This window comes from Euprymna scolopes, chromosome 4, assembly GCF_053919585.1.
Source record: "Euprymna scolopes isolate OS-2025 chromosome 4, ASM5391958v1, whole genome shotgun sequence".
Lineage (NCBI taxonomy): Eukaryota > Metazoa > Mollusca > Cephalopoda > Sepiida > Sepiolidae > Euprymna > Euprymna scolopes.
In genome coordinates this window covers 18549550-18563135 of record NC_136485.1, presented here as the reverse complement: position 1 = coordinate 18563135, position 13586 = coordinate 18549550, and the positions used below count along the sequence as shown (strand labels likewise).

At 32.7% G+C, this 13586-nt stretch overlaps 1 protein-coding gene across 4 annotated transcripts in view; it reads left to right on the top strand.

The window, feature by feature from the left end:
• Window positions 1-1100: 1100 nt before the first annotated feature.
• The window catches only part of LOC145266889 (lisH domain-containing protein ARMC9-like), a 317027-nt gene continuing 304541 nt past the window's right edge, over window positions 1101-13586 (top strand). For 3 of the 4 annotated variants that reach the window (XM_080122667.1, XM_080122685.1, XM_080122676.1), the window contains exons 1-2: window positions 1135-1275; window positions 7620-7684. In XM_080122667.1, coding sequence (XP_079978793.1) covers window positions 7622-7684 — 63 coding nt within the window. In that variant the 5' untranslated portion in view covers window positions 1135-1275; window positions 7620-7621. Of the gene's footprint in view, window positions 1276-7619; window positions 7685-13586 lie in introns of all 4 variants that reach the window. The other variant, XM_080122658.1, reaches the window with a different exon arrangement.

Here is a 13586-nt window from a genome sequence, read left to right as displayed (position 1 = left end):
AACACTACATAGGGCTCGAACAAAGCCAGGCTGAACTACTAGTATATTTACAAAAACGTGAAAAAAACAATGGACGTATCACTTTTTTTCTTTTTACAGTTTTAACAGTTACAAAATGGTGAATGCGCAAGAAAAAATAGTTTAACAGTTGTACGAATAATCTTATTAGAATTCAAAACAATATTTCATGTTTCTATAAATAAATATATTTTCAAAATATTTACATAAATGAAAAAAACATTTTTTAAGAAAGCTTTTTTTTTTAAAGCCCGAACACAATGCCATACATTCATTACTATTTTATATATATATATATATATATATATATATATATATATATATATATATATATATATATATATATATTTCTGTATATTATAACATATTAACTTAAATAAACAGTTATTTTTAAGAAAATATGCGATAAATAAAAATAAGTAATAAAATTAAATAAGCAGTTTTTGAGAAAAGCGGAGGTATTGCTTTCATTTTGTGCTTCAATACATCAGTTGAGAGACGTGAGCGCCCTCTAACAACGTGTTTGAAAGTTAAGCTACCGTGTTATGCTCAATTACCAACTTTTAAGCCCCCCCCCCAAAAAAAAAAGGCAAGAGAACTACTAATAAAAATGGGAAAATGCCCCACGTCAAAAGCACTTCGGCAGTATAGCAACAAACATGAAACGATAGTTAACTAATACAAATAAGCTGAGAAGACAAATGAGGAAACAAATAATAATTAATAAAATAATCCTTCTCCAAACCCAAACCAACATGCAACTGTAAGAAAATTCAACAGCTGTCGTACTCGCTTGCCAAGCCAATATAAGTTATCCCCCTTAATTTTTATAGTTAAACAAAGTTATCTGCCCTTTACTTCCCTTAGCGTACTAGCATACAAGTTGTCTGCCCTTTGCTACCAACTCGAAACAACATTTTAAAAATGTTAAGATTTACATTTTAAAATATAAAGGGGTAAAATGAATTAACGAAATTATAACTATGAGTAAAAATGTCCATAGTGATCATCTTGTGAGAATACTGTTAGCGTTAATCCGTTGCGCTCTCTCTGATTTCGTCCGGAATCTGTGGCCAATGCTCGTCGCTAAGCAACGAATTGATACACCCTTACTCACTACGAAGATGAAAGATAAAACTAGTCAATCAAATTGAAAACAATTATATCATTTATCTTACGATAAAAAAGACGGCTCTATATTTTTATTATTTATTACAAAGTTCGTTTTAATTTTCTTATCAGAAAAGGAAGAAAAAGGTAAGTTGTGTGTGTGTGTGTGTGTGTGTAAGAAAAAAATTTATTTAATTTTTTTTCCTGTCTTTTTTTCTGCGTTGTCTCTAAAAAGGGTTAATTTCCTAGTTTGCAGGTATTAAATCCGGATATGTTATTGACGTTGAGCATTAATTTGAAACAATTACATCTCTTAAGTAATAAAAATTGAAAGACAAGAGCTTATGTGTTTGTTTTTCGTCTACAGTACACATATCATACTCGTAGTTTTTCGTCTACACATCCCATACTCGTAGTTTTTTTTTTTTTTTATCTTGACGTACTCCTAGGTGTATCAGAAATTTTTTACACCCCTAACAGAAAACTGCGAATAAAATATAAAAATCTCGTAATTTGTCTTTTTAAAGTGGGTTGTTTATTTTCTGTATGGAATATACTTCCAAAATAAACTTTAATAGTTTATTTTGGAAGTATATTGTTTAAAAAATTTTGGAAGTATATTTGTTTAAAAAATAATAGAAATATTATTTTTTTTATTTTTTAAAAAACAGTGTTTACAAAATGTTTACAAAATGCCGGTACGCCTTCATGCAACCGTTTTTTTTTTTTACGTAATGAAATCAATTGAATTTTACGAGTTAAATATTTTTCAATTTTTAAACTTAAAAAATCTATAAAAAAAATTCTATTGTTCAATTTTTTCGATATTTTCAGGGTCAATGTGAAATTTTATGCTCTGTCTAATAAACCCAATATAATATTTTAGACAAACTTTATTTTTTAAATTCACTCCCCCCATTTTGAAATGTATATTAAAAATTAAATAATTAATTTATGTGCCAAAGTTTTATATATCACAAATTGAAGATAAAAGATCAATAACATATTCTAATTTAAAACAACAAAAAATAAGTGTTTTTTTGGAAATTTACCTGCAAAGTCCAAAGTATAAAACCCCTTTTTTAAACCACGTTGATTTTTTTTTTTTTTTTTTTTTAATGAAAGCTCATGTTATGCTTATATCATCAAGTAAATACCGGACGCTGACGGCAATTTTTTCTATTTCATTCAATGTTTTCGTTTTTTAGATATTTAAAAAAAAAAATTTCAGTCGATAAAGAAGTATTAAAATATATCAATCAAAAACTTGTGTAATTCATTAAGAAAATTTAAAAAAAAAAGTCAACTGGATTTTTTGTTTATGGGGAAAAACTTATCAGTGATTGTGTGTGTGTGTGTTTTTTTTGAACTACGGAGGACCAAAAATACTAATTTTGGTTTACAGCCCGCATTAAAAAGACATATAAATTATGTCCCTTTAAGGCACTGGAATATAAAGGCGAATAAAATCAGACTTGCCTCCTTTTATTTGAACAGTTAAAAAAAGTGTGAGTTCGCGTTTATTTTTTTTTTTAAATCTTTGTTTAAAAATAATTTTATTTAAGAAGGACATGGAATATAAGTATAAATATGGATAAATTCTTAACAGTGAACATTTGAACTACTCATCGAATACTAGTTTTTATAGGTAAGTATTTTTTGGAATTTATATAGATTTTTTATAATCGAAGGAAGTAAAATTTCGTTTGTTTTCTTTAAATCTTTTTTAAATAAAACCGATTTAAAAAACAAATATTACCTAATTTGCTATTAAACCTGTTATTCTTAAAAATTTTGGTCTTTGCTCCTTTAATAAAAAAGAAAAATTAGGGTTTGAATTACATTTTTCAAGAAGTTATAAGCTTCAAAAGACAATAAGTCTAAATATTCCAGTGTTTATCACGAATTTTTAATGACGATTTCTCACACTGCTAACGGACTCCTGATGTTATTATTTTTTTATTCACTTTTAATAAAAAAATTAGGTACTTATGCATTTTTGGTACCACGCTAAAATAATAACGTTATTATTGTGAAAGCCATTCTTAACATGGGGAGGGGAGTTTTTTTTTTTTTTCTAAAAAAATGTTACCTTACACTACAACAGAACACCAACCACTTTAATTTGTTTTTTAGGGGTATTCAAGGTCGCTGACAACGAATGCGATAATCAAACCTGTTACAAATTTACCGTTTGCATGGTATTAGCCCCTGGACCCTAGGACTATTTTACTCCATTTCACCACCTTCATTTACGCCATTCGCGAGTGCATGGTAGTGGTTTCTTACTGAAATGTATGTTCGTGCATGCACGTGTGTAATCATGTGACGTTTTACAAGGCACATAAATACATGGCGGACATTTTAAATTACAAGAAATACTTTTCATAAAATTAAAAAAAATAGTTTTCACTTCATTTAATAGTAAAAATAGTGCGGTCAGTAAGTTTTCACAAGTGGTTTACAAAAAACATATTTTATGTTTTTCATTCTCATTTTTGGGGGTATTAATTATAGAACTTGTATAGTTTAACAGGTACTTCTTCAGTTTAATTTACCATTTTTCTGTAAGTAACATGCCAACAGTTACCAAGCAGAAGTACCATTTAACATTTCACAAAAATTCTGTGTTTACATTTGGGGGTGGTCAGGGTATTGCAGCGGCCACCACAACATCCTCTGCCCCTCCACTCTCCACATTACTTACGGAAAAACGGTTGATTAAACTGCAGAAGCACCTGTTAAATTATACAAGTTCTATAATTGAAAACACCCTAAAAAGAAAACAAAAAACATAAAAATATGTTTTTGTAAAACGCTTGTGAAACCTTAATATTTAGATCAATTAAAAAGAATTAAATATTTAGATCAATTAAAAAGAATTAAATATTTAGATCAATTAAAAAGAATTAAATATTTAGATCAATTAAAAAGAATTAAAAACGACGTAACAACACTAAAAAATAAACCACATTTTTTTTAAAAAACTTTCTTGTTATTTTAAATGTCCACTAAAGATTTCTCTGCGATGTGACAAGTCACTTTATTATGCACATGCAAACGCATCATGTAATCTCCTTACTTGAATGCCTACTAGACACTGTCCTCGAGTGTCTAAGGTCTCTCTGTACTGGGGTTTGTCAGAACAATCTGGAATGAGGATACTTTTTCCATAGAAGTAAACCCTGACCAAATATTCAAAATCACATAGTATTCACAGCCCAAATAAGATCTCCTCACTACGGCTACTCCACAGCTTTTCCGAGGAATGGTACACCTTCTCCAAGTAATAGTACCTCAAGTAATAGCACGAAGTTGGATACTCCACCAGACTAGATAAATTCTTGTCCTGGAATCTAGTAAGACCATGAGACCAACATGAAAGATATACTACAACATATAAAAATGGTTAATTGTGGAGAGGAAAATTATGTTCTCAATTTCTTTACTAACTCAGTGCTTGAGAGATAAAGAACTTTAATGGAACATTCGAATATCTAGGTATCTCATATAGAGTTCAAGTGTTAGCCCCTGGTCGTGGGCCCCTTGATTTCTGAGAACTTCGACTGAAGTAAAATAAAACATGGTGTAATCTAAAAAGCTGCCTCGGCGGGCGTTTAGGAGATTGCCTCCCATCCCTCTAAATTACCCTAACTTAACTTTCAGATTAAAAATTTTTTTTTTGAATAAGTATATTTATTATGACTTTATTTTATGACGTCGGGGGATCAATTTTCAATTATAACATTCTACTAAATTGAACACTCACTTTGCAGCCATCTTTCTCACATGACTGGTGAATATTCCCGTCTAAAAAAAGGTTAGGGTAAATTTTTATCTTCTTTATAACTTGATGACAACTTTTACAGGTTTTTGAGTATGTTTCCAAAAATATTTAATTCAAACAAAAAATTGAATACAATGTTTAATTGTATATATAAAAAAACACATTGTCATTTTTGAAAGCTGAACATGTCTATATAGACATGGCATGTCTACAAAAACACAACTTGTTGCTTGCAACAACAAGCTTTGCCTGTGCATAATGTAACGCATTATTTTCTATAAAATTTTGCAAAAGGTTCATTCTTGGAGTGGCCATTTTCTATTATATAAATCTCACCTTCTGTTTAAATATATGTATGTATGTATGTATGTATGTATATCTGTCTAAAACTTTCTACAGAGGTGACGGATTTTCACGAGATCGGTATCCTTTTGAAGCTCGGCCCTTCGGACGACAAATATTTAAAAATTGGCCAAAAACATTAGTGGGCACATTTCTACAGGGTGAGTCGTTTTTTTATTTCTGACATTTTTTGCAAGCCATTCAAAGCTCACGTAAATGATGCATAAAAGGGTTTTTTTGGACCACCCATGACGGTAGCCTCATTGATAAGAGCGTTTTTTTTTTTTTCACCTCTTTTTCCCTCTGGCACGTTACGGGGTTGAGCCTGCTTACTACTCCTATTTTAATAATTTTTTTTTGCAGTCGCAATTTCCCTTCTTTTTTTTTTTTTGCTCAACCAACACCCTTACACACACCTCTACTTTCTTTTCCGCTTTTGCAAGCCTGTCTGCCTACTACAACTTTTTTTTCTCAACACACACTTCCAAACACCTGGGCAACACCGGACACCCAGGCTAGTCTATAATATAAATCTCACCTGCCTGTTTAAATGCATATATGTATGTATGTATGTATGTATGTATGTATGTATGTATGTATGTATGCCTAAAACTTTCGATAGAGGTGACAGATTTTCATGCAATCAGTATCATTTTGAAGATCGACGTCTCGGACAACAAATATAGAAAAATTGTCTAAAAACATTAATTCCTCCACCTTCAACTGGGCAGTTTTCTACAAGGAGGGGTCGATTTTTGCGAGTCATTTTTGCAAGTCATCGTATTGATTAGTTTAACTTTGCCTAATTTTAAGGTTCCAAATTTCCGGTTATGTCATGGAGTAACGGTAAGACGTCAGATTTTCTTTCACTTTCTTTTCCGCCTTCACGTCACGAGTTCAAGCCTGCATGCCTACTACTACTTCAACAAAAAAATTTTTTTGGCTCAACATCCGGGCAACGCCGGGTGCGCAGGTTAGTTTCAGTTTAAAAAGAAAAATTTTTTTTTTTTTTTCACAAATTCCTATAGTTGGGATTCTTTTAAACAAGATGACGTGGTTGAAATAGATAGATAAGATAGATGAGAGAGAGAGAGAGACAGAGAGAGAGAGAGAGAGAGAGAGAGAGAGAGAGAGAGGGGAAAGTGGAGGGGGAATAGGAAAGTTCTCTCTGTAATCTCTTTTTAAAACGGGAATATTCACGTGAGAGATGGCCACGAAGTAGGTGTTCAATTTAGTAGAACGTTATAATTTAAAACTAATCACCGTGATAAAAGTCATATTTTTTTTTCAAACATGTTTATTTTTAATCTGAAAGTTAAGTTTATACTCAATAAGATTAACGTGAAAGAATTTAGAGTTGTGGGAGGGGGGCAATCTCCTAAACGTCCGCCACTGTTCCTTTTAGTCATGTAAGGGTTAGAGGCTATCTTTACAACTTAAACTACGGTACTTGTTTAGCTTAATCAAGACATAAAGATGAAAATATTAAAAAAAAAAATATATATATATTGTACATACCCGTTATGGAATTAAGTTCTTATAAAAGAAATCACTTGATTTGATCATTTTTTTTTTTTTTTTTTTGTGACGAAGGAAAATCAAATTTTAATGAGATCGATTGTAACCCAGTCATCTTGCTTATTTCGCGGACAAGGAGGGAGTGCCTTTAAACGAAAAAGAGTTAACAAAGGACAAAATGAAAAAGGGATTAAAAAAAGGACATAGAAACTCTGTAAAATAAGTGAAAAAAAAACCCTAAAATATTTATCTAGATACTTTTTTCTGCCCATGTTTCAAAATAATCTCGTCAAATTTTAACAAACTTTAAGTGGTGATGGAGGTATCTCCATTGGCATCCCCTCCTCCTCGTCCGCGAAATAGGTAAGATGGCGGAATACAATTGATCTCATTAAAATTTGATTTTTTTTTTTTAATAGAACTTAATTCCATAACGGGTACCTACAATGTAATTTTTTTTTTTTTTAATATTTTCATTTTTTAATGTCTTGATTAAACTAAACAAGTACCTAAACTACATATCTGCCTATTTTTTAGATAGGATTTTCGAGGTAAATTCAATTTTTACGGTACATTTGCTTTATAAAATTGTAGAGAACAGTTTACAAAGCCATCCTCCCCATTTTAAGAAAGGCTTTCTAACTAGTAATGTAATTATTTGAACACGGTCCAGAAACTGCACAAGTAGCAAGTAAAGTTATTTTTCGGACCAACAAAAACTTGTCGAAATCATTTCAGAATACATAATAGAACGTAGAATCGGACTTGTCGCGTTATCTATTGGAACAAAGGGAGATAATCCCCATCATTGCTGTTGTATGAATTGCTTCCCTTACTCTTTCAGCCATGTCCGCTGCGGTGACAACACAACCGGCCTTCGAAGGAGAACTTAACTCAATTATTCTTGAAGTAAGTTTTTTTTCTTCTTTTTTTTTTATCAAAATTTTCTTTCTCAAATGAAGTTTTGGATGCTTACTTTTTAAAGTGAATCATTGTAAAATTATTCACCAAGGAGTTGAGAAGAAAGATAATCATTTCTCTCTGATAGGCTCATAAGAGTAGTGGTTGATGGACAAAAATCAGAAGCCTACAGTGCTAGTCCCTCAGGGGTCCAACCTGGGCCCAACTCTCTTCCTGACCTACATCAATGATCTCCCTAAACACATACTTAAATCATTCGTTGACATGTATGCTGATGACACGACCATCTACGGCAACACATCAAAGGGTATAAATGACAAAGCTCTCTCTGATTCTCTCTCCTCTGATCTCGAACGAGTGGTTCAGTGGGGGAAGACGTGGCTGGTTACCTTTAATGCATTTAAAACCAAACTCCTATCTTTACATCATCAACGCTCTGATCCTCATCTGACATCAATTGAAATGGATGGCTGTCGTCTAGGAGAAGCCCCATGTTTTGACAAGCTTCTGGTCTTGACCTTCAAACCTGATCTGAAAGGGAACACGTACATCAAGTCTGTTGCCAAGGTCGCTGGAAAGATGGTGGGATCCTTCTACCGCTTCAGAAGATATCTCACTACTGATGCAATTCTCTCTATATATAAAAGCCAAGTACGTCTAAGGATGGAATACTGCTGCCATATCTGGGCAGGAGCTGCTAAAAACAGCCTATCCTGCCTTGACAGAGTACAAAATAGACTTCGTGGCTTAGTGGGGGATGCCCTTTTCTATTCCCTGCAACCTCTTTCCCACAGAAGAGACGTTGCAAACCTATCTTTGTTTTATCGTTATTTCCATGGCAGGTGCTCGTCTGAACTCCAATCTCTGGTCCCCCCTCGCCAATCTTTTACGAAAAATACCTGTCTAGCTGAATTCACTGTCAAAAACTTTCCCACTCTTTATCTATGCCTAAATCAAAACGTAGATTCCATGAATAAAGCTTCTTTCTTGGAACTGCATGCCTGTGGAACTCTGTTCCGTCTGCCTGCTTCCTACCTGACTACAACCTGGATGTCTTCAAGTCCAACGTAAACAAATTCCTGATGAACGGCCCCCTTAAGTAGACATTTTATTAAATCTCCACACTAACATACTGTACTTACAATAACCCTTATCCCTGAGTGGCTTCCGGGCCTTGATAAATGGTGACAACCTTGTAAAAAAAAACAAAGAAAGATATATATATATATATATTTCGAGGAAATGAACTAGTATATTCAAATAAGACTATGTTAAAATAAATATTTTTTATAAGCAGATTGTCACTGGAATGGAAAAAAAATATATTGTTTAAAATATAATTATCCACTGACACGTGTTTTGTCGTCTACGACTCATCAAAGTGGCTGAATCTAGCGATGAGTTGTAGATGACGAAACACGTGTCAGTGGATAATTATATTTTAAACAATATATATGCCGCTCTCCATTTGGGGGTACCAAATTGGTCAAAGGGAAAATTATTCCCAACTCGTATTCAGGTAAAAATGCACTTAGGTATAAATAAATGAATTCATTCAAAAAGTATCAAAAAACAAAAAACAAATAAACATTTAGTATATCTCAGATATTTAATTTTTTTTTTACATTTAAATTTTATATTGTTGAGAATCATTTTCATCTTCCTTAACAAATTATAAGTACCTTCAATATGTTATCCCTCTTTAAAGATGGTCACCGAGCTGCATTATAAGTATGAGGAGATGTATTCCATCTTTGAAATTATGGGGTGCGTAAGGTAATTTCAGTGACTTAATAAAATCGATATATATATATATATATATATATATATATATATATATATATATATATATGTATATATATATATATACATTCACATACAGTACTGTTTCACAGCTCATCAGTGTGGCTAGACAAGAAATACCTCAAGCCAGGATTGAAACGCGACTGGCCAAATGACAGTCGGAGCTTCTAACGGTTGTGCTATTCAGCTGCTGCTATGCGAGCAGTGAATTAACAATGTTTTGACATTGTCCAAATACTTAACTCAATTTGTTTACTCACAGAGCATCGCTTCATATGCTAATGGTAATTTGTATATCACTTCCCAATACGCTCAACCCAAAATAGGAAGCATTATAGTCATCCATCTTAATTGAATTTCTTGATATATATATATATATATATATATATATATATATATATATATATATATATCAAGAAATTCAATTTAAACTAAGTAAATTAGAATTTACAACAATTTATTATTTGACAAGGAATACAAGTTGAAAAGTTAAAATTTTCCTAATTCCATGGCGTTTCAAAGAATGCCACTTATTCTCAAGGAAAGTAATTATCAAAATAATATTCATAAGCAAGTTATAATTTTGCTGGTTAGCACATACTTTGAAAAGTACAAATTATGAGACAAGTCATATTTGCATAAAAATTGATAATAATGTAGAAATGTGTAGATTAAAAGAATATTCCAAATGAAGTCCAGGCTCGGTGAAGAAAAATTTTAAAAAGTGGTACAATCCAAAAAAAATCCAAAGAAAATGTTGATTAGTTTGATATAGAAATGCAAATGAAATAGTTCAATAGTAATTGTAATAATCCAAGTTGTTGGTCGGTGAACATGAGCACATTCCAAATGTGAAGATGACATCTAAAAATTGCAGTAGAAGATTTTTCCACTGTAAAAGATTCTAAGTGAAAAAATTATTATTGGCATCACAATGAGAGAAAAACTCTCATTTGCTCCTATAGATGGAGGAAAATAAACGTTAAAAATAATTATATATATATATAATTAAAGGATTATGTCCAATGTAAAACAAAATTTTAGGTTACCTGATGACTTGACCAAAACATTAGCATTAGTATTATAACTATATAAACTGTTTAGTTGAAATTAAATAAAGACATCTTGTTCTTTTTACTGAGGCCTAATTCATTGGGATTTACCTCTTAATACATTTTATCTTGAATAATTATATATATATATATATATATATATATATATATATATATATATATATATATATATATATATGTTTAATATTAGCATTAATTTATTGATAAATATTAAAACTCCATTAGAGTCGGATAATTCTATGATTTTGGTAGATTTATTTTTCAGTCAGCAGTATTTATTTTTTCTCGTCCCCTCCCCCACCACATATATGTAAATGTATGAAGTAATATGATTTATGGAAAATTTCAAGCATTCAACATCAACAACTAAGGTATGTACGATCGTTTCTGAGGCAATACAATTTTTTCTATTAAAATAAAGTCTTTAACATATCTCTCCAATACTTTAGAACACTTGGACATTTTACCTATGCTTACTCTTACAAATTAAAGGTTAGTTGGCTATTTATTAAACTTGCTCTCCATCATAGAATATATTTGCCTTTTGCTGATGCTGCTGCTTTGGTGGCAACATCCTTTGAGGAAGCGCAGGCTCTTCTCTATCACTTTTCAGCTGCATGTAGGGTCTTTGGATTGACAATAAGCATAAAACGATTGAGGTAGTACATCAACCTTCCCCTACTCCAAAGCAAGTTAGAGGCTTAAGGCAAAATCCACCTGAGTATAGATTTCCCGAGCGTGAACTGAAAGTGGATGGTCTTGATATAAATTATGTTAAGTTGTTTCCCTACTTCAGCAGCAAAGTTAAACATACTGGATCCATTGATAAAGTTGTTCACAGGATTGCCAAGGCTACATGTGCCTTTGGAAACCTTCGTCACTGCTTGTGAGATGAAAGGAGTATCCGACTGGACACAAAAATTCTTTTTTATCATGCTGTTGTTCTCTCTGTCCTTCTTTACGGCTTTGAGCCATGGACTCCATACCGACATCACATTCATCAGCTTGACGTATTCTATAGAAGCTGTCTGTGCTTGAATTGTTGCCTTATCCTCTGTGACAAGGTTTCTAATGCTGAATTATTCACAAAATGAAAAATATCTTGCATCGAACCATTCCTCATCCAGTCACAGTTATGGTGGACTGGTAACGTCTTGAGGATGCCAAGAATTGTGATGTGCAACTGAAAGATTGGACAAAAAAAATGTTGGGCAGCCTTAAAAAGTTAAAAACTAATCTGCCTGCAGTAATCATACCACATGAGTCTTGAAAAGAAGTGAATGATCATAAAGAATAGAGACCGCTGTGTTTTGAAGGAATCCAAAAAAGTTCAATATGATAGCCTAAGTAAGTTGAGAGAAAAACAGAGAAAGTGCAAAACAGCTGCCAATCCATAATGTTCTACATGCGACCTTGTTTGCAGGTCTCTGGCTGGACTAAAAAGTCATTAGAGGCAAAAACATGAATGAATCTAAAAATGTGGGTTGTCGGAACCTCAGACATCTTATTGACAGGAAAGACCATGATATATATATATATATATATATATATATATATATATTTTAAAATAGATCCACAAAATATTGTGATAAGTGTTTCAGTGTGAACAGGTATGGTATAATAAATTATGGGGTTTATCTATTTTATTTTTACTTTCATCATATTTTGCTTTGGTTTTGATACCCCCAAATTCGAAGTTATCTCTTTACAACCATTCCTTTTCATAATCTATCATACTTTCATAAATCAGAGTCCATTTTCTGTAGGCTGTTTTTGAACCCAGTCAATGACGGGTACTTTTGCTAGTATATATATACATGTGTGCATATATATGTGTATATACATATGCATGCTAGATAAAGAAAAAACTCTTTCTCAAGACATGGAAGAAAACCTGACCTGACAGGCAACTGTGATTGTCAGTGAAGAATCTGATGATGCTGATGATCTAGAAGATTGCAACACCACCATGAGCACAGAATAACTCATTTATGCTGATGACACTACCATCTATGGAAACACATCTAAGACCGTAAACGACCAAGTTCTCTCCGATTCTCTCTCCTCTGATCTTGAGCACGTGGTACAATGGGAAAAGGAGTGGCTGGTTACGTTTAATCCATTTAAAACCAAGCTTCTATCTTTACATCATCAACGTTCTGATCCCCATTTGGCATCAATTGAAATAAATGGGTCTCGTCTTTGGGAGGCCTCAAGTTTTGACAAGATTCTGGGCTTGACCTTTACTCCTGATCTTAAATGCAACACGTACATCAAATCTGTTGCCAAGGCTGCTGAAAAAATGGTGGGAGCCTTCTATCGATCCAGTAGATATCTCACTGCTGATGCAATTCTCTATCTATATAAGAGCCAGGTACGTCCAAGGATGGAGTACTGTTGCCACATCTGGGCAGGAGTTGCTAGAAAGGACTTATTCTGTCTTGATAGAGTTCAAAATAGACTTTGTAGCCTTGTGGGGGATGTCCTTTTCTCTTCCCTTCAACCTCTTTCACACAGAAGAGATATTGCGAGTTTGTCTTTACTTTATCGTTATTTTCATGTCAAGTGCTCGACTGAGCTTCAATCTATCGTCCCCCCTCCCTCGCCAAACTTTCATGAGAAACATGCGTCTAGCTGAAAACACACTCAATAATTTCCCCCACTCTTTATCTGTGTCTAAACCTAGACGTAGATTCCATGAACAAAGCTTTTTTCTTAGAACTACACGCCTGTGGAATTGTCTTCCATTTTCCTGCTTTCCAGCTGACTACAATATGGTTGTCTTCAAGTCTAACGTAAACAAGATCTTGATGAGCCGTTCCACTTAAGTCAACAAATTTACCGAATTTCCATTACTAACGATTACTACATTGTCCAATTGACTACTGTAGACTCTTAACCCTTATCCTCGAGTGATCTCTGGGCCTTGATAAGTGGTTATGCCTATGTAAAAAAAAAATATGTGCAGTAAAATTTTGTTTTGTTTCACTTTAATTTTATTCAAGTTTATTACT